Source organism: Filicampus tigris, chromosome 12 (assembly GCF_054856515.1).
Source record: "Filicampus tigris isolate MCC_2025a chromosome 12, RoL_Ftig_1.0, whole genome shotgun sequence".
NCBI classification, from domain to species: domain Eukaryota; kingdom Metazoa; phylum Chordata; class Actinopteri; order Syngnathiformes; family Syngnathidae; genus Filicampus; species Filicampus tigris.
The window spans coordinates 11,865,837-11,887,381 of NC_141228.1; the positions used below are offsets into that span (position 1 = coordinate 11,865,837).

At 42.4% G+C, this 21,545-nt stretch overlaps 1 protein-coding gene across 4 annotated transcripts in view; it reads right to left on the reverse strand.

Annotated features, from left to right (window-relative positions):
* rnf220b (ring finger protein 220b) overlaps window positions 1-19,945 on the reverse strand; it is a 33,403-nt gene extending 13,458 nt beyond the window's left edge. For 3 of the 4 annotated variants that reach the window (XM_086047405.1, XM_086047404.1, XM_086047402.1), the window contains exons 1-2: window positions 17,058-17,291; window positions 15,600-16,214 (exon numbers count right to left, since the gene is read on the reverse strand). In XM_086047405.1, the coding sequence (XP_085903531.1) occupies window positions 15,600-16,194 (595 nt within the window). In that variant the 5' untranslated portion in view covers window positions 16,195-16,214; window positions 17,058-17,291. Of the gene's footprint in view, window positions 1-15,599; window positions 16,215-17,057; window positions 17,292-19,839 lie in introns of those variants that run through there. The other variant, XM_086047403.1, reaches the window with a different exon arrangement.
* Between the last annotated feature and the right edge of the window lie 1,600 nt (window positions 19,946-21,545).

Below are 21,545 nucleotides of genomic sequence, written 5' to 3' on the forward strand. Positions count from 1 at the left end.
GCCACAGCTCAGCCCTGCAGAAACGAGATCAAAATCCCTCTAAAAAAAATCTTCAAAACATCACGTACCCTCCCCTCAGGGGCCTGGTAATGGCCGATGCCAGCGCCCATATGACGGCTGCCACTTCAGCAGATGCAGATGGAGCAAAGATGCCTAACGTGACCTTTAGTGAATGCCACATCACATCAGGCCGGGATGTCACCCGCTGACATTATGCTAGGGCATGAAAAGGCTGTTCTACAGAGGGAGACATAGTGACGAACAACCCTAAACCCACCGGCCCCCCTCCCGCCCATTCCTCCTGGCGACAAACCTGTGGATGCGGTCTAATTTTGATTGACACGACGCAGACCAGACAGCTTTGAATGGCAGGAGACACGCAAGCAAACACCCAAGGAGGAGACGCTGCTTACGTTGCGCAAGCTGTGTTTTTCACTAGCAATAAAGTGCTGAGACAAGTCAGTCCGAGCGGCACCATTATCCCAATCATCAAACAATTCCTTCAAGCACATCAGAAAAGCCTCTATAAAGCGGTAACAAGCACAGACTCTATATAAGCAGTTGGATTTCAGAGTTTTGTGGGGGAGGGGGCAGTTTCAATTAACGCCTGGTGTCGAACTCTGCACTGGTTGGCGAGTCGGCAAGTCCTTGGCACGCTTTCAGAGGAGACGAAGGCCTATAAAAGCCACTGGCTCCTACCACACCTGTGCCACACCCTACGAGACTGCCTGCTTCCAATTTAAAAGCATCATGCAGGATATTAGTCAGGACTTTTTGCCGTCCGTGAGGTAGAGCTAAGCTCAACAGAGGAGGGGGGAGGGGAAAGTATGCAGGCTGCCGTTTGTTTTTTATTGGGGAAATAATGGCCTATTGAGAAGTTGGGTGTTTAATGAGCAACATAACAGGCCCTGTAGTAAGACATCTGCTACCAGCTCAGTCATTTCCTCCACTTTCAAAGCTGCTTTGAAACATAACGTCCACTCGCCTTTGACACGGTCTTTCGAGATACTGTATCTGTGTTCTGTTAATTGCGTGACCGTGTTGTTCCAAGCTTGAACAAAGGAGAAGAAATTCTTCCGCAAGGCTTGACCTCAAATCGCCTCTCTCTGTCCAATTTAATTCCGGCATCCTTCAAAAATATCCCTCCGACCGAGCAATCTATTGAGTTTAATGTGTTAAAGGCATTTGCCACAGCAACAGCAACCTTTGCCCCTTGCACAAATCAATGCCTCGTTAGATCGCTAATGATCATTCATTGACTAATAAGATCTGTATCAACCTCCTGTAGGACATTGATTGGCCTTTGTCCTCGCTAGTTCTTTGGGGTTCACGTGGAGCTGCCGCATGTGATGAGAGGCAACAGCTGCAAGTCCTCGGGAATCACATGATGAAAAAGCTCCTGGTGGGAATGGACAGGAATCCTAAACCTCAAATGGACTCATTCTGAGGCACCTCAGGCGAAATCCCTTTTTCTCTCCTGACCTTACAGATCAATGGACATAACCTCTTTGACCACGGGTCAATCAGCACACAACCCCAAATTTATCTCAGTCTCCCTCTCACCCTTTCTCTCTCTCATCTTCTCCATTAGTCACCACAATTGTTCAATCAGGTGCGGGTGTGGTCCGGCATGCATGAGTCCAATCATGTCGTTGATGGAGAGTGGACTGGGTGGCTGCTAGACTCTGCGGCCACGTTTGCATTCCCAAGAACGGAGGGCGAAGGATCGAACCCTGCCTCTGCACCGTTCCAGCCAATCAATCTGGCCCTCATTGAGATGCATGGCTCAATGATCTGTGATAGTGAATTACAGATTGGAGAGAGCTAGTGCAAGTCAGGAGCTGTCCTTGGCCATTTGCAGTGATGTAAAGCTACTTATGTTCTCATTCGCAGCAAATCTACACGTCAGCTTGAAGACTTTTTCTCAGGTAATTACCTCAGATTAAAAAAAAAAAAAAATAGAATAACGATACGAAAACTGCAACAGTCAACAATCAGTAGTCATGGGAATCAGTAAATAATTAGCAAAAACATTTGCCAATATAACACTGGACTCCAACAACCTTATATATCAATACATAACCATGTTGTAACCATTGAAGGACAAAAAGACCAGCTTTGATAACATCTGTACAAGTGACAAGTGGCAAATAAAGGGCATCAAAAAGCGACAATGCACTTATCAATTATCACGGCAACCTTCAGAACTTTTGTCAACAGAAAAGCTATACACTTAACTGTCCTGCTTGGTGGAAACGGAGCTGAGGCCATAGCGTCTTGCTAATCATTGTGAGTAGAGAGCTGAAAATAGACATTTATAACAAGTATTATCTTGCACCTCATTAAGTTTAAGCCCTTGGTATATTGAAGAATAACGTTTTTCTTTCATTCTTAGAGACAAAAAGGATTTCCGCCCTTTTGTTAGCAAGAATCCCTAAGAACTCTAAACTAAAGTATACGGACAAGCCGCCATTTTAAATAATTTCAATTCCTTTTAAGATGGTCCTTTATTCATGCACACCACATACTTCCTAATCTGCAACCAGATAAAGACTTCAGGTGCATCTGAGTCATCCACCTATTTCAAGTTGTTTCATTCTTCTTCCCAAGATCTTTTTTTGTTCTGTTTTGTTGCGAGTGAGAAGCAATTGAGCTCTTACTAGGGGCAATAAAATGCCCAAATCCACCTTTCGCCAATCCATTTGCCGCGCCATCACTCTGACAGGATCAAGAAAGCCAGCGAGTGCCGAAAGAGAAAGAGCAGTTCACCAGTGGCTTGTCAGTCTTTGTGATGTCATCAACCAGCTCTCACTGAAATATTCTGTCACATTGTATCACAATGCCAGTTCTTGAACCTGTCTCAACACAACAAATCCATCAAATGCAATGTTCTGTTGAGCTAAAAGAAAGATTCTCCCCTGATTCTCAGTTTTTTCATTCATATTGAGGTATCATTCTTCCTTCTGTGTACCATTCCTTGACACAACAAAAAAGTTTATCCTTCATGTGTAACTTGCCTTCATGTGGATATGATCGGCCCTGTATTGGTTTTAAAAAAGTGTGCACCATTTGTCCACACTTTCTTATTGCTACAACATTGTTAGAGGCATCTTTTGAAAAACTTTAACCATTCGTTTTCTTTTCACCGTGGAGCTTGAACATTTAAATTAACATCATATATTTGCCATGGAAAAGGGGGATTGTACACATGACTTGCACACATAAAATTCTAAATCAAACAGATTTCAAAACCCATATGCAAGCTTTCAAACTTTTCAAAACCCCTAGGATTTTTTTTTATTAAACTCTAATATACCATTTTAGTATGTTTGATCATCTCGAAATTTGAACCAACTGAAACAAAGCCCACACACAAACGAAAACCTTGCTCTCCCCTAGCACACACCGCTAACCCTCATACAACATGCAGTGCAGGTGAAGATATTAGATATTAAGACGCAACACTTCACAGGTGAGTTGAAAGCTCTTTAAAACCACCAGCATACTCCAAGAAGGTCAACAAAACCATCTTATATTGTATAAGGCATGACCGCAAAATAACCCGCATCCGTCTCTCCTGTCAGAACTTTTCAGAATATCTGAACAGTGTCTTTACCACCGCGTGACATTTTCAAGCCTTGGCCCACACCCCCGCCACTTCACCAGATAACATCCGATACTGTCCAAAACACAGTGTTGACTGCTGCTGGCACCTCAAGAGAACATGCACCTGGCACTCTGTGATGCACCTGTGTTTGGGTTAGTCACACTTCCTAAAGGATGCTATTGTGTCTGCCTGGATGAGAAAATACACGATGGATCTTATCTCCGGCAAGACACATACAGTATACTGTATACAGTCTATTTAATTAACAGGAAGTGATTGAGATTCATGTGGAGGATTTAAGATGACAACTGGCCTTATATGACCTCCAACAGAATATATTAAGCATACAAACAGGTGTCTATATACGTTCTATAACAGCAACGTAATATGGAGTATGGTTGCATCATGAATTATGATGCATTCACAAGCATTATATTCTGTATTTACTGGATATACGGTTTACTATGAACACAGCCCAATATCATGGAATATAATGCTTGTGAACGTGTCAACACTTTAAATGTAAGCTTCATATGAAAATTAGCCCAAAAAAGAGGAGTGTTTCCATGTTTTTGTTTCCTATGGTGTTGTCAAAACCACCACAGTCCACACAGACCCACAAAAAGGACACAACCTTTTGGAGTGTGAATTGAGTTGCTGAACACTGATGTGTGTCCAAACAACAAATGAATACATAAATTAACATCCTTTGTAAATATAATCGACAGTAAAGGCAAATGGTCTTCTATTTTTCAATCTTTAAATCAGCAAAATAACTGCAGACAGTTGCCAGGAAAATAATGTGAAGGTTCCCTTCATTTAAATCAAAGGGGGGAAATTCAGCCCAGGCCAACTAAAAGATATGTTCACTTTTGTGGCGTTAACACTTGTGTAGTTATTTATATTCAATTTGGGTGTCTGTTTTATGTGTTCCGTGAAAGTAAATAGTCCCAACATATATGTGTCATGAACACAGTCAAAGGGATATGTACATGGAAATAGAAAAAAATGCTGATGTAGGCATTCAATTGAAATTGGGCACTTGGACCTGCAGCGTAAATCCCGCCGTATCGTATTGTATTGTATATTCGCTGTGTTTAGGATTTCTGGATGACAGCCACAGGTACGTAAATATGCCAAAGATACAAGTCTGTATCAACGCACTTGTGCCTAATGTGTGCATGCACTCATGAATGTATCGCTTCCACACACACCTAACATGTAATCTCGGTGAACCCCCGTCAATAAGCCCCTCCGATCTGTCAGCAAACACAGAAGAAGAACAAAAAGGCCCGCGGCGCTGCCTGCGGGTATAGATCTCGCCTGTGTTCTCACTGAGTGAGGTCAACACAGGAGCTGCTATCACTTCAAGATCTGTATACTTGAATCATCAGAAGCTTTGAGCTGCTGCCGCGAATGAAGTTGGATACTCACCGGCCAAAATTGACCGCCAAGAGTCCGAGGGTCTTGGAGGTTTACTCACATATTTTTGGAATTAGATATGGAAATAGATCTTAAATGCTGTGCAGCTATTCGGAAAGATGTTGCTCATGTTGACTGACACCGTTAGAGAGATATTAACTCAACAATATGTTTGGTATTGTTGTTTTAGTTTACACAGGTTTGGAACTGTTTGTATATATTTTCTATTACGTATATATATTTTACTTTATGTAGTTAAATAAATGTACTAAAATATTAGATTAAGAGCAGCCACTAGGGTAACAACTCAGTACTGCATGATGCAGGGCAGTTTTTAGCTCAGTTATTCAGATTAAAATGACAAGACCTAAAATGACAGAGACAATTATGTAGAGTCTTTAAATTAAGGAGTCAAAATGGAAAAAAAATAATTTCACAAATACGAAACAGCCGTATAATTATCAAGATGGTTACTGTGATTTTGAATATGTGGCTTTTGTTGCATTTAAAGTCATATTGTTATCTGTTTTTCTCCGATGATTCTTGTCTGTATTTAATATAATAATTTTCTTATCTTATTTCTTATGTACTTTCAGATTAAGTTTTCCGATTTTTCAATTTTCAAATTTGCAGTCAATTTACATCATTTAATCCATAGCAAAACAACAAGAATTATACGTAACGACTTCAATTTAATACCTAATATTCTGTTTTAATTTATTCGTTTACTACTTATCCTCATTCGAGTCGCAGGTTTGCTCGCGCCTATCTCAGATGACTTCAGGAGTTAGGCGGGTTACACCCTGGGCGGGTCACCAGCCAATCACAGGGCACATATAGACAAACATCCATTGATAATCACACTCACACCTGAAGCAAAAAAATAATAAATAAATATAATCCGTGTTCACAAATCCAGGGGTTCTCTACCCTTGCCCTATGTTGAAGTGCTACATTGGCGCATTATAACAATCCACTGCATGCATCCCATAATTGTTCAATGATTGATTCGTAATTTCACTAATAGAGTCACGGCTGAGACAAAAGGATGTGTGAAACGGACTCTGCGCCGTGACCCAGCCCGGCGGCCTCACAGCAGGCCTGCCAAGCGCTGCCTGTGTGGTCTTTGGGGACAATTAGCACAATCTCCATACTAATGGCAGCTTGTAATGGACACTGCTGAGCCTATGTGTGCGTGTGTGTGTATTTGCATGCGGGTATGTGTGAGGTTGCATACACGCATATCCTCCGGTGTAAATATGCGTGCCCTCCAGTGTGTGTCGGTGCACCGAGTTCCTGTGTGTATGTATTTATGTGAGTGGTCAGTCAGCAGTATTTGAGCAAAGTGACCAACACCCATTGGCCCCTCCTTCTGTCCTCCCCGTTGGCTTGCAGCTCCAACCCTAATGTCTGGCCACTCATTAGCACCATAATAAAGAGTTGAGACGACACATAAAAGGTTATATACTGCTGGACGGCTGTTTTCCTACCAATTATAAAGCATGTGATTTATGGCCCAAACTCAATTCTATTCTCTCAGGAGGAATGGGGGAGAGTGTTTACACCCGATGCACGACGGGGTCGATCCTGGTCAACTTTGACCTTTAAGGCAGGAGGGGTGATTCTAGAATCTGACCTTTACGGGTATTTAGGCTACAGTCAGAATGTCAACGCAAACAACAGCGTTACAATAAGTACCTCAATAAGACAATAATACGGTACTTAAAAATACTTTTGCAAATCTCAGCTCTGCAAAGTGTTGCGTGTGCAAATCTATAAATCACCATTGTTGTTTTAGCAATTCAAAGAAATAATAGTAAGTGGTTATTTTGTGTAGTTGAGCATCGGGTCTTTTCAATGTGCATTTAAAAATGTAATTGTATGAACATAAACTTCTGTTCATTGGCTCAGTAAAAAACAGACACAGGCACATTTTGTCCTTATCAAAAATAGCATTTTTGTCATGTGCGGTCCTATGCGGCCCCCCAGTAGTGCTGATGAAAAATTGCGGCCACCTCCATCATATAAGTTGTCCATCCCTGGTATACATAAATACTGTATATATTTTATTTTTCTTCCTGAACTGTGAAGACTAAATGAAAAGTTAAAATGGTTAAAACATCACCCACACAGATGGTAGCTAGCACACTAAAGCTTCGAAAGCTAACATAAGCGAAAAGAGCTAACAGGCATAGCTAATCATTTATATTATAACAAATAACCCACATGAAAGCTAATTCCACAGAAAAACAAATAAAATACAATATGATAGAACTATGAATATAAATGTGATTTACATTTTTTGATTAGTTCGTAATTTTAAAAAGTCACATGAATGTTAATTAGCATCAAACACAAACCCCCTCATGGGTACAGAGCAGAGCTATTGTTGTGCATCCCGATGAACATAATTCTTTTTCAGACCTGATAACATTACATTTTATTTCACAAAGATTTGGAAAAAAATCTAATGAAATAATAATTAAATAGAATAAATGCATTATTAATCTTGTTGTCTTTTTGTCATTGCCTACATGAGCTACACTGAACTTTTCCCTGCATAAGTAACGTGTCAAGTTTGAAGAGTTCAGTTAAAACATCATTTTCCACGCATACGTACATCTTGACATGTCGCTTCATTTTTGATAAAATACTTTTTAAAAAATGCAAACAATGGCTTAAAGTCACAGAATGATGTCAGAAGATTGTGCACTGGAGGAGGTAAAGCCATCAAGCCTGGCATGCCATTTTGACACACTTGGCTTTTGTCAAGCTTCTCTACAGCTGGAAGACTCGCAAAAAAAAAAAAAAAAGGAGAAAAAAAAAGCACAAGCGACATGCTGTAATGAGGTCTGTCTATGACACAAGGCGTACACACACCGAACACACACACTGACACACGCAGAGTGAGCAGCATGTGTTTAACCTCAACGTTTGCCCTCTCTGACATGTCGATGGGCCCGACACTGATTTGTTGGGCTCGGGGGACGATGCGAAGGATGTTGTGTGCGTGCGGCGTGCCACTTCTGAGGAACACGCGATTCGATCTCCAGAAATCCCCCTTCCACCGTTACCCCGGCTCCTTCCTATGCACGCACACACATTTGCACAGACGTGTGTGCGGCCCTTTGATGTGAGATGAGAAGCAGCTGTAATGCAGGTTGATCAGGTACTTGGACAGAGCGGCGGAAAGAAGGGAAAGCGGGAGAAAACAGAGAGAGGAAGAAGGAAAGGCAGCCTCTGTTAAAACGAGGGTGTTGTTTTAAAGACCCCCCGGGCCTTGGACTCATTATGACCACCCCCCTCCCCCGAGCCCGTCGCAGTGGGACACGGAGACTGATGCAGTGACGACAAGATGTGTTATGACTCGTGATGGTCTAACAGGTGCTGATGGTCACCACAAAAAGACCTCAGCGCGCACAAACATACATAAACACACACACGTCCCCCTGCTACTGTAAAAGCTTCCTTCTAGACTTAAAGAGATCCTGTCTGTCTCCGGCAATCCGTGTGGTCCACATCCTGGCACACACTCTTTTGGAGACACAATTGAGCCTGCAGACACACACACACACACACACGCCTGCAGTAACATTGATAAATAAAAAATACAAATAATCACTCAGTCATTCAAAATTTAGTTTGAGGGAATTCTTGGAGAATGAAGGCCATGCCCATTAAAATGTTTATCACAAGCGAAACTTTAAGGGTAAACACAAGACATCAAACAACATTGGTCAACCTCTGATTTGTTTTGTTTACCCATTGTATACTGTAAGAAAAAACAACAAAACCCTCTACCATGACTGATGAGAAGACCACTGTCCATGCAGCACAGACACTGGAATCTTACAAGGTCCATAACATTGTTTTATATCGTAGCTGTCCTGTGAAAAACACGTATGTTCAATTTTTCATTTTTTTAACTTTCACGTTAATGTGATGGTTGTAATGCGGAAAAACCGTTCAGGTGAAAATAAGAAAATGGAAAAAATGGACTTTAGCGTTTTTCACAGGACAGCGACGATATGCTTCTCCTCTTCACAGCACTTGTTGAGGCTCTTTTTCAATAGATATCGCAAATAAGCCACAAAAATTCAAAGAAAATGCTAAAATCGGGTACATTATTAGATGATTGTTGAGCTAAGCCCTGGCATGGTGTTATGGCGATTAGAAACCAGATGCTTTGTGTAACATTAGGAATTTTTTGTACAAAATGTGTAAGTAAAATAACCTGCCATCTGCCATTTGAATGAATTATAAATGTCACCAGCACATTTCTGGAGTTAAAAGTTGCCATACAATAGAGTGCTCTTACCGACACGACTGACTGAGAGTGCTTCTTAATCAGAGTAATCCCCCAAATAATCCAATTAAAACCAAACAAATCTTTTATTGAAAAAGCACCAACGGGTGTGGAGTTTAGTTTGACAGCGATGAAAGCATATGTGAGTTTGAGGGTAGCACTGACCAAAAAGTTGCACACTGCGCGACCACACAATCGCCATATCTAAATCTAAATACATGACAAGTAAAATTCCATGCTCCCTCTCTCTGGCCCTGATGGAAAGGATGAAGGGAAGGAGGGAAAAAGCACTGAAGAGTTCCCCCTCCTGCCAAGATGAAAGCCTCTTTTACTTGGGAGAACATTAGGAGAACAAACTACCATCACTACAGGAGGGGAAACAGTCAACACATCAAACGCAAGCAACCATTAATATTGTAATTCTTCCTCCCGGAGCGTTTGAATCGCACAAGAAGACTACCAGTGTGGTCAGTCACCGAGCTGCTTGAAGAAGGCACTTCGCTTGAGCGTGCGTTCCTATTTTCGTTTGGTCAAAATGTGGATTTTAAGCATGATCGTGGTTGCCCTCAAAGTCCAAATCCGGCAGTCTGATAAAACTCATACGCAAAGTATGTATAAATAAACGTGGCTCATAATATTTACAGTGCTGTTTTGGGGCTCATTTCCTTAGAGTGTCTCTCAGACTTCTTGTTCCATTTTTTTTCCATTTTTCATTGTTAACATGTGGAAACCAAGAAATATAATCCGAGACATTCTGTTCATCTAAAGTGCTTACATCTGCTAGACAGGTAAAGATTGAATCCCATGACTCACACATGGCATGTGGTGTTTGTGGTATTTATATTTGGAAGTAGTAAACATACATTAGGATGTAGAAGAAAGTACATTGGAATTCTCATTTGACGCACATACTCATTTTTAAAGAACGCGCACATGACGAGGAGAAAAACCCGCATGTGTGTGCTTATTGCTCTTGTCCAGATGTCCAATGCTGCACACCAGCACAACGAAGCTCACCACAGCAGGGGTTGAACCAATTAATAAACTGTTCAACGAGTCGACTTTACTACTCTGCGTCGACATTTAATGCTTTAATCACTAATTTCATGTTCTTCTGCATCTTGTCTTCCAATCATCCAATTTACATAGGACTTTCGACACAGAAGTGAAATCAGAAGACAGTAAATAGTTAGTGCTACTCTTTTCCACTTTATTTTAAAAGACGTATATTTGCAATACCTCATATGAAGACAATTTGAAAGAAACATGTCAACTCAACAAACATGCGCGGGCCACATAAAATGATATAGCGGGCCGCATCTGGCCCCTGGGCCTTGAGTTTGACACCTGCGTTTTAGAGAGTCCGGCTTTATCTTATTTTGCCTGGAATTGGGGTAAAACTGCTCAAATGTATCCCAATAATTAGAATGCATATCTCACTTCATTACATTAGTTGGTGTCCCACAACGCCAGTACGGCACTATTTTAAAAAGTTCTTGTTTTCTTCTTGTTGCACAAGAAAAGGCGTAATCTCACTAAATAGCAACAACGCATACCTTAAATAAGCGTTTGGTGAGTGTTGCCGTTAGTGCGTTGAGTGCTGATGAGGAGGTGCGTGCGTCCTGGGAATAAGAGTGCCAAGCAGATACTAGATGTATATGCATGAGAATTGAGTGGTTGCTATTGATCCCCTTGCGGTCCGCCAGTGGGATGTAAACACTGCCTTTCAACGGGAAGCTCCACTCAATACAAGCAGACGTCGACGACAAAACACTGCCCTTTTTATCACGTACTATGAGGCTAGCATTCATGTGTCAATATGCCAAAGGAACTTTTACATCGACATAAACGAGCATGGCTAACAATTATAAGAGTGTATTTTTTATTCGGACTGTTAATAACTCAAGCTGGCTTTGTTCAGTACGGAAAACTTGACATTCTGGATTCAAGAATTCAAGAGAAGATGCACCCACACACGCACACATACACTTTTGGGTCCATTTAAGCCGTGTCTGCAGCGAGCTTAACGTATCAAGCTTCACTGTGACCAATAATCCAAGGGACAAATCTAACATGGAACTACGTAATATCGATTCTGTTTCCATAAGACAAAGTCAGGCAGTGAGTACTGTGTGTTGCATTCAAATGCTTTCCTTCTATTAACCTTCGAAAAGATTGTTTTCTACTCAACTACTGTAAGTATTTTGTCCCAATAGACGATAAGCTAGTCCAATACTAAGTTACTGTTAAGTTTCTGATCAAGGTCTACCTCAAGGTAACGTATATCACTATTACAAATATATTTTTTGCTCAAATTGACCTTTTGACTTAGGGAGTTTGAGAACCCACAAAGGTTTTGGAGTTGGTGCAGGCATGGCAAATGTCAGCTTATGTTAAACTTAGTCTCTAAAAGGTCAAATTTAAGTAACATTTGCTTTGCCGTCAGCTTCACTGAATTTTCTCCAACACTGTTAGTTATCGTCCAGTCAGGTTGGATGCATTTCTCTGGGTTGGCAAATTTTGAACATCATCTGGAAAAAAAAAAAAAAAAGATCAGGCGCCATTTGGACAACTGCTGCTGGTATTTAATGTAAGAACCTATGATTAAATTGTTGACTATTTGCCTTCTTGTGGAATTTTGTTCACTCTGCAGGTGAAGAGTTGAACTTTCCTGATAGTTTCGTGTGCACAAAGCCCTCAAACATCTGGCTGTCTACCAGCTTTGGCACCCTAATGACACAAACGCACACACACGCACAATCCGTCAGACCTGGCCGCTGGCTTCCAGTTTCCCTATTTTTGTTCCCGGTAAAGGGCCGTTTCGGTTCCAGCTCGGCCCAGCAGCAGAGAGCATCTCCCTGAGGAAAATAAGCATGACTCGCTCGGCTGCAAGCATCTGCCCTTTGAAAGGCAACGAGACTGTTTGAACAGCTGTCAGCGCACGCCAAGCATCCCAGACCTTCACTGATAAAACTGGGGAGACTCTGGAAGGGAAAAATCAACAGAGGGAAGTCACTAACGGGGCAGATGGAGGTGTCCTGCCACCATGATGCACGGGCCAGATGAGAAGATTCCTCCTTGCCAGATGTGGACACTGAGCAGAGAGGCCTGCAGCATTCGGTACATAGCATTCCGTGATGACTGCCGCCTTAATATGCCACATTAACAACATATTTTGTGATATATTTCGGTTGTCTTGTCAGCATGATCATACACCACTGCAAGCTATGACATCTGGCGTAAAGGTGACATGGCATTTCAGAAAAAAAAAGGGTCAAATGCTGTCATGTTCTGGGGCTTTTTCAGCACCTGGATGACTTGCGTTGATTGATGGAACCATGGGTCTACTCATTACCAGAAAAGCCTGAAGGAGAATGTTCAGCCATAAGTTCATGACCTCAAGATGAAGTGCACTTGGGTTCTGTAGCAGAACAACAATCCAAAATAAATCAGCCAGTCAACTTCTGGATGGCTTAAAAAAGCTAAATTAAGGTTTTGGAGTGGCTGGTGGTCAAAATCCGGACCTTGAATCGGATTGAAATGCTTTGGCATGCCCTTAAAAAGGCCGTCCGTGCTCGAAAACCCTCCAGTGTTGCTGAATTAAAGCAATTCTGAAAGGAAGAGTGAGCCAAAATTATTTCCATAAAGATGTGAAAGACTCATTGCCAGTTGTAGAAAATGCTTGATTGCATGTGTTACTGATGAGGGTGGCCCAACCGGTTATTCGATATCAGTGGCAGGTTCCTTTTCACACAGGGCCAGGTAGCTTTGTTCTGATTTTTTTTCCCCTCAGTAAATAACATCACCAATCAAAAGTTGCATGTTATGTTCACTTGGGTTATCTTTGTACGATTTACATTTGATGGTCTTACACATTAAAGTAGGAAACCATGCAAGAAAATAGGACTATGAGAATAGGGCAAATATTTTTGTCATGGCGCTGTTTATGTGCCCTGTAAATGATTGGCATTGTGGCAACAAATTAAATTGATGACAAAGCCATCACCATTAGTAGCAATAACATAGAAAAGTAAGTGTGAGAATATTTGTCCATTGCATTTGATTCCTCCTAAAAATGAAGCAGCTCTATGGTTCTTTTCCAATTTGGATGCCAATGAGACAAGTCGACCAATGGGGAAAAGTTTGACTCGCTCCTCTAGTTTGTACTTGTTTGCATGTCGAGAGTTTGTCTAGTCTGGAACCCGCGCACTCGCCCAGCCCGAGATATTTCCAGGCTTAATACTTAAGACTTGAGGTCCTGAAGTGACTGTCTGTTAGTCAGTCAAGAGGAACAAGTGCATGTCAGACTTACAGCAAGTGCTGGGAGCTCAATTGCATTAAAGCTCTTAAGTTTGCCTTCACTCCAGACTAATTGGATCAAGCTGGAAAAGCAGATTCCAATTTTTGTCCACCCCCAAACCTGAGCCCACTCCCCCCCACCCTCCCCCTTCCCGTCCATCTTTTGTCCTTGTCAACATTCCCCTAAATGAGATTCCCAAAAACCAGGAGGTGAGCGGAGCGCGCATGCACGGCTGCACAGAGCAAACACTGTCAGGCAGGCAGACACACCTCTCACGCCAGCACGCCGGCTGCCATAGCTTCGCGTTCCCTTCTCGTCCTTATTAAAATTCCATATTGAGATTCCTTCCCGCCGCTCCGCCTCCCAGGCCCTGTCACTCAACACAAAATCGTCAAGTTTCAACAAAAAGATGCACACATGCGAAACTTTTCTTAAGACAACTTGTTCCTGTTCCTTGTCCTTTTGTGTGGGATGAAAGTTTGCTTTAGGTGGATCGGTACCCCTCACACCCTCAACCCCACCATTTCTGCCTTCACCCCTCCCCCCCCCTCCTTTTTCTCATTGTCATTATTTTTGATAGTGTCCCCTCTGATCTGACGAGCCTTTGGATGCTCTCTTCCCTCTGTCTTTCTGTGCGCACTTTGAAGTGTCAGGCGCTCCCCGTGGCGGCCACCGCCAAGGAGGGTTTGATTTCCCATCATGCCTAGCATTGTCCCCCCCTCACCCTGACTCCCCCTAGTTCCTACCTCTCCTGTGCGGTGCCCCCGCGTCGTCGGGCAATTATCCCCGGGAGTAATGAGGAGCGTCTCTTCCTTCCCCTGCGCTCTGACTGACACCTCTCCCACTCATTTGTCAACAAATCAGACGTCTGGTGTGGGCGGCCATATTTGCACTGAGGGTTTTTGCGCGCGGAAGCTCGGGCTGATGCGCTTTGCTCTCTCTCACATTTTCTCCCTCTTTCATTTCCTCCATCCTCCTCCATCCCTTCCTCTATCTCTGCCACCTCGTTATCTCTGACAGGATGTCATTCCTTTTCCGACGCGCACTCCTCCGACGTCTGCCCGCCATACGTTCCTGTGTATCTCTGCTGCTCAAGGAAAGTCTGACTACCAATAGGCCTAATGGTCATATGTGGCTAATGATCACTGAGCTAAACAAGTGCAGTTGTTCACATGATTTGTGTCAAAGTCGCTCACAGGCACGCGTAGAGAGCAAAAGGGAAAATAAAGCCAGATACGGGATGTGGAAAAAAGACTTTGGAGACACTCTCAATCAATTAATTAACCAATCAGGGACTAGCTTGGGCTACTAAGCTTGATTATTCATCTCGCGAAGACATTTAGGACAATTTTAAATTTCGAACTTTGTGGGAACAGTTTTACTTTTTGAAAGCAAGCTTCACTGAGACCAAGAAAGGTCCATAAAGGCGATGAGTTTGGTGTGGAACAGTGTCTGTTCAAACACCTTTGGGATGAACTACAAATGAGATTGTGAGCCAGGGCCTCTTTTCGGGTCAGTGACCGACACATAAAAACATATTCCAACATTTTGTAGAAAGTCTTCCTAGCATAGACACTTCCATAGTTGCAAAACAAAATGTCCAAATATTTTTTTTTTTTACATTGCTGTCCAATAAAAACCATGTACCTTCAAATTTGCAGTGTTTTTCATCCATCCCCCCATGCATTTTCTATCACACTTACTTTCGTCATCAGGGTCACCGTGAGCTGAAGCGCATCCCGAACGACTTTTCGCCAGCAGTATTTTTTTTATACACAAACAATTAACCACAAAAAATGTGGAGCCATATACTGTGTATACATGCAGACTTTTCATTGGACAGCAACTTCAGAAATCTTTTGAGCTGGATTATGTCAACCTGATCCATTCAATACAGCAAGAAAGCTGTCAAATGAAAGGCAGTGTGTAAATGTAAGGGATGCATAAATTGTGCGACTACTCACTGTGCTCCCTGCGCTCCTCTGGACTGGATGATGCCTCACCATCAGAAAGCAGGCCAGACATGGAGAACAGCTTCCTCGCCGTGTCATCTCCACTTTTGATGGAGCTTCCGGGGGAGCCAAAGTCAAACTCCTTAGCCTCCACCTCCGAGAAGCAACCTTTCAGCCTCTTTGCAGGCGTGAAGGCCGAGTGATAACCGATCGGCTCCCTCTCATCATGCGGGGATGAGAAAGGTCGAAAGGCGCCGCCGACCCCGCCGTGGTGGAGCATGCCCAGGGTAGAGCAGTCCAGGTTGGGTGGGGTGAACTGGGGGTGCAAGTGGAGCAGGGAGGCCGGGAAGTCTCGGCCAGGAAAGGGGCTTGACACGGGCCCCTGGCGCTGATACATGGAGGCGAAGGTGTAGGATGCCGAGGGGAAGGGGAGGTGGAGGTCTTTTTCCATTGAAACGGGGACTCCGAAGGGCCTGGGCGCCTGACAGGGGACGGAGGCGTCACGGCCAGCCTCGGCGGTGGAGGCGAGGACCATGAGAGCGGGAGAAGCGAGAGGAGCTGGCATGTAGGAGGAGCTGTCCATCTTGAAGGGGCGGTGGAGGTCCATTCACCTCCTTGTGAGCGGCGCTGAGAAAGAATCAATCGAAGAGTTTTTAATGCAGTGCTAAAGCTGAGAAATAATAACCTAAAACTCATATAATATCACTGTAATGTTAAATTTAGTTTAAAAAAATGACAAGAACAGTTTGGGATTTATTTTAATTAAAGAGGTTCAAATTGTAAATTAAATGTATCAATTAAGTGATTAATTAAATAAATATAGCATCAAAATGTCAATTTGATAAAATAAAACTCACATGCAGAAACCTTTGAGCACGAGATTTAATACTGCAGTAATTGAATACATTTTAAAAAGATCATATGATGGAAAATTAAGAAAAACAGGGATCATATTAAAATGCATAAAAATCAAAAATCAAGATTTTGACTTATACTTTACAGATAGTTACTCAACATTGTTTTATATAATCAAGTCTAATTAGTAAAAAAAAGTACGGTTAAAAACGGTAGAATACAAACAATTTAAATATAAACACTTCATTAAATGAGAACTGGGGACGTAGGAAAAACAGTAATTAGTTTTGAATAAAACTTTACTAGTCTTACCCGGTTTGTAGGGACAAACATTTCGCCGAAGTAGTTGAAAGTTTTTGAACCAATTATAGGCTTAATTGACAAGAGCAAACTTCCCATACGGTATCTTGTATTGGAACTACACTAACTAATTAAACACTCACTTTTTAGTTTGTCGCGCTATAAATCATCAAATAAACTGGAAATAAAGTGTTACGCGACAGTTTTTCAGCGAGTTGCGCAATCGTTTTACGCATACAATAAACGCACCTTTAAAACAATCAATATCCCTAATTAAAGCAAATTAAATACTAATCGACGCAGATGCACACTCACTCTGATGAAGAACTCGGGGCACGATGTACTCCACTCACTCTCTCAACTTCCAACAGTCCACGGACGCGACACTTTTCCACGGGTGGGCGCACTGAGGAGCGTGGAAGCTTCCTCCTCCCTTCCTTCCTTCCTTTTACTCCGGGATGCTGCTGCAAGACTTCACCGATGGCCGTGAATCTGACCGGAGTGAGTATACCAGTGGGCCGGCTGCGTGTCTGTCCGTGTCTCCCTCCTCGGTGTGTGTGACACCCCCTCCTCCCCTCTCTGCTTTTTTTCCAGCCCCTCTTTCCACCACTTACCACCACCCCACCTCTCGATCGCCCTCGGACACTTTCAATTTCTCGCCTCCTGCTAAAGATGAGTCAAGCAAACCAGCAGTGGTGACAGTGTAGTACTAGTATACATTGAAAACCACTATCGACAGGAAAATCCCATTCAGTTTTAGTCATAAAACAACACATTTTAACCCCCAGGTACTTTTCATATAAAGATTGTTGGGGACCACATGCATTAAAAAGAGCCAAAAAAGCTTCACATATGCAAAACTATGGCAAGTGTTGCATGGGGAAACTTGAGTTTGACAGGAAATAAAACTGGACATACTGGAAATGTAAGTAGGACCAATTACAATTAATCCAATTACTTATTAGAGCCTATATCCGATTTTCTGGATTGTCTATTTACATACTGTATATTTTCAAGTGAACGACTAATGGTCAGCTCATTTGCCTTTCAGTTTGGAGTTTGGGGGTTCAAACCTTGACTCCAGCATTCCGGTGTGGAGTTTACATGTTCTCTCCTTCCTTGGGTGGGTTTCCTATAGGTAGGTAGGTCTGGCTTCCACTCACATTCCCAAAACGTGAATGTTCGCTTAACTGAGGACTCCAAATTGTCCATAGGTGTGATTGTGTGAATAGTTGTTTGTCTTCTCTTTGTAATAGCCTCTTGCCCAAAGTCAGCTGGGTTAAATATCTAAATAACTAGCTAAATATCGACTATAACAATAAATAATCTAATATCTAAAGCCAACAGCCTCAAACTTGGTTTTTCACTTGGACAATGATTTTAAAATGGACTGGCAAATTGGTGCTGTTGAGAAATGAGTAAAGACTCTACTTTCTCAACAGCACTTAGAAACAGTAATCCATGCCTTTGCGACATCTCGGGTGGATTACTGTAATGCACTTTATTTGGGAGTCAGCAAGTCCTCCCTCAAGCATCTCCATTTGGTCCAAAATAGTGCTGCTCGCCTAACTGGAGCTTGTAGGAGGGAGTTTATTACTCCAATTCTGGCGTACCTTCACAGGCTCACTGTACATTTTAGAGTTCATTTTAAGATTGTTTTTAAATCTTTAAACGGTCTCACCCCACCTTACCTTTCTGAGCTCCTAAACCTGCTCGATGCCTCAGGTGAGCAGCTCAGACGGTACTGGAGCTAAAGAGGACTTTTCCGTTGCCAGTCCTTCTCTTTATGACCTCCTGCTAAACATTAGGCAAGTGCCAACTCTGTCCTTTTTAAAACTTGTCTTGAAACATATTTTATTATATGGCTTTTGACTCAGCATTACACTCGGCATTGCTTTAGTGTTTGATGTTGTTTACGGTTTTTATGTAATTCATTTATTGTTTTAACTGTATTTTTTTTCCGCATGTCTGATTTTTACTCCTTGTACAGCATTTTGTATGCAGTGATGGTTGTTTTTAAAGTGCTCTATAAATAAAGTTAAATTGAGTTGAGTCTTCAGCTCATCCCCGACCCTAATGAGGATGAACTGACTCGATGGATATTTTCAAGTGACACATATCCGGTGCAACTGCACATAAACGTCTAACAGAACCGTTCACATCAGGCAGTAGCAACATTGAAGTAAACGTAAAATGAGTGAGCAACGAGAGATCATCAGGTGTGCCGCAGGAAAGTATCCAATTCCGTCTAATTGGTCTGAAAATCATTATTTACTTACTATAAATAATAACTTTGCAATACCATACCATTATAATTTAAATAATAATACCATCATTATTTCAATATATTATAATATATCAATAAATTATAATACTATATTATGTACGGTACTTTTTGTGACATTTTTGTTGGTGTGCCTTGAGATTTGTTTAATCTAAAATATGATATTGATCAATATCCTGCACTGACAGTGACAGGCTTGCATCGATGGGATATACATACTGTATCCGACCTGTTCGTTTACACTTGCAGTCACATTCTCCTAAGCCTCGGTGTGGGATGGCCATCTGCCTCGACTCACGTAAAGAGAGTTTTCGGGGACAGCTGCATAAATAGTAAACAGCTGTACAGTGTTGTGCCTTTTTTTTTTACGTCTTGTGTTAAACACCATACCACTATTCAACACGCACTCTATGTGTCACTGGGAGAAATCTAATTTCCTGATTGGTTGGTGCTGTTTCGCTGTGTAAAAACGCACGCAGTTGCGGCAATATCCCTCCTTCTCGAGGTTCTGTGTAAACTTACAAAGCATCTTATTGCTGGAACTGCAGGACTAAGGAATTATGTTGAAGTGATTTGTGGAGCTTCATTTAAAAAAAAAGGAGTGCTTTGCCCCCATCTTGTGGCATTTTGGCACCAAGGGACAGTGTTCAAGTGAGTTGAGGCATTTCATTTAGACAAAAATTGTGCTTTGCCGCCATACTATGGCATTTTAGCACTAGGGAACTACTGTATGTTGAAGAGAGCTCAAGAGCTTAATTTAGACAAAAGTAGTGCTCTACTGCCATTTTACGTCATCTATAGCCAATTACAAACCTTTTGAACGGGGACGGGGAATATTTGCAGATTTCCGCTATTTGCAGCAGGGCTCACTCAGTCCACCTAACACTCGATTTACCAGATTAGCTAACAGTTATCTTAGCTTCTTCTATTTCTTCTTCTACTACTCTTCCTGTCAGTCTGGATGCCGTGTGGCACCATGCTGCCTCTCACTGGTCGGTTTTGGTACTACGACAGACAGATGAGGAGACTCGCGATTGTCGTTGGCGAAACGGTTATGTGCACAGTGTGCTGTGTTCGTACAGTAAAAACACTCTTTTCTTCGTCATGTGGGTGTCCGACATTTTAATAATCGTTAAGGTGTTAAAACTGGGTCTGCGTGTAAACCGCTTCAGGAGCTCAAATGGCCTCCCTAAATGCCGCACTCAGAGGTTTAACCCAGTCAACAAGCGAAGGTGTGACAAGGTGTCAGTGCGTCGGTGCTGTGAATAGCAGCTGATGGAGTCATCCGTACCCCTGTGACGCTTCGAGGCAGCACAGTCTGCAGCCTGTCGGCTGACTGACACTCTGGAACATTCCCATTTGATGAGAGACAATGCACACCAATGGTATTATTTGTCAAGCATAATCTGCTTTCAAATGCAGCGCATTACAGACGGTGTAATATCTACATAATTCATATCCGATTCCAAGCAAATTGTCAGAAAGCTGAGCTCTGAGCTCGGCAAATCAGCCCAAATCACTCTTAATTTGTTTTTATCGGTATTGGTATTGCTTAAAGACTTTTTGAAATAATGTAATTGAAATAATTCTTTATTCCCCCGAGCCAATCCAGGGGCTTTACACTGCTAATCTAATGTGACACGCAATTTCCGTCTCTCAGACGATTGCTTCCCCTCAGGTCCCTGTCTTTAATGAACAGCCATTTGGCTGTGAGCCTGCACTGTGACTGTGTGTGTGTATGTGTGTGTGATCAGCGGGCAAGTTCTGAGAGGAAATGAGTGAGTGGGGAATACATCCACCCTTGTGGAGAGTCCAAACTGTGAGAACAAACTGGATTGTTGGTATATAAAAATAAATGTTTTTCATTAGTTTTCACCCCCTTGTTCGGTTCACGCGACAAACTCTCCACGCATGCTCATCATCACACCTCACGACAGCTGCAGCCGTGCAGCAGATGCAGACGTTAAAAAGGGGCACATAAACCAGACTGGCCCAGACTAACCCTCTAACCGCCCTGGCCTCCGAGCAACTTGTAACATGTGTCTGTCTGTGAAAAGACAAGGTCATCACCACTCTCTTGTTCACACATTGTTTGGGGGTTAGTCTGTCTGACTCCTAGGTAAGGTAATTCACATTTAAAGTGGGTGTCAACTGCAACATTTTTCGCCACAGCCTCATCTGCTGGATCTGGTGGGTGACTGCACCACTTGAAACGAGTACAAGTGGAATGCAAAGGCGAAATGTGCAAATCAATTCGGCGATCAACAACATTTTCCACATGTGCACCAAAATGTAAAAGGTCTCTTATGATTTTAGCAAGAAGTCTTGCCTTACCTTCCACCTTTGATGCTGGCCTTTCATGCTGATTACAACCTGCGATGAAATTCATCTATAACTAATTTTTATGTTTACCAATATGAGAAGCAGCAAAATGTCACGCTTCTTGTCTGACTTAATTGGCGGGTAAAAAGACACATTAGCTTGCCAATTACACAGCATTACAGTCATGTAATTAATGT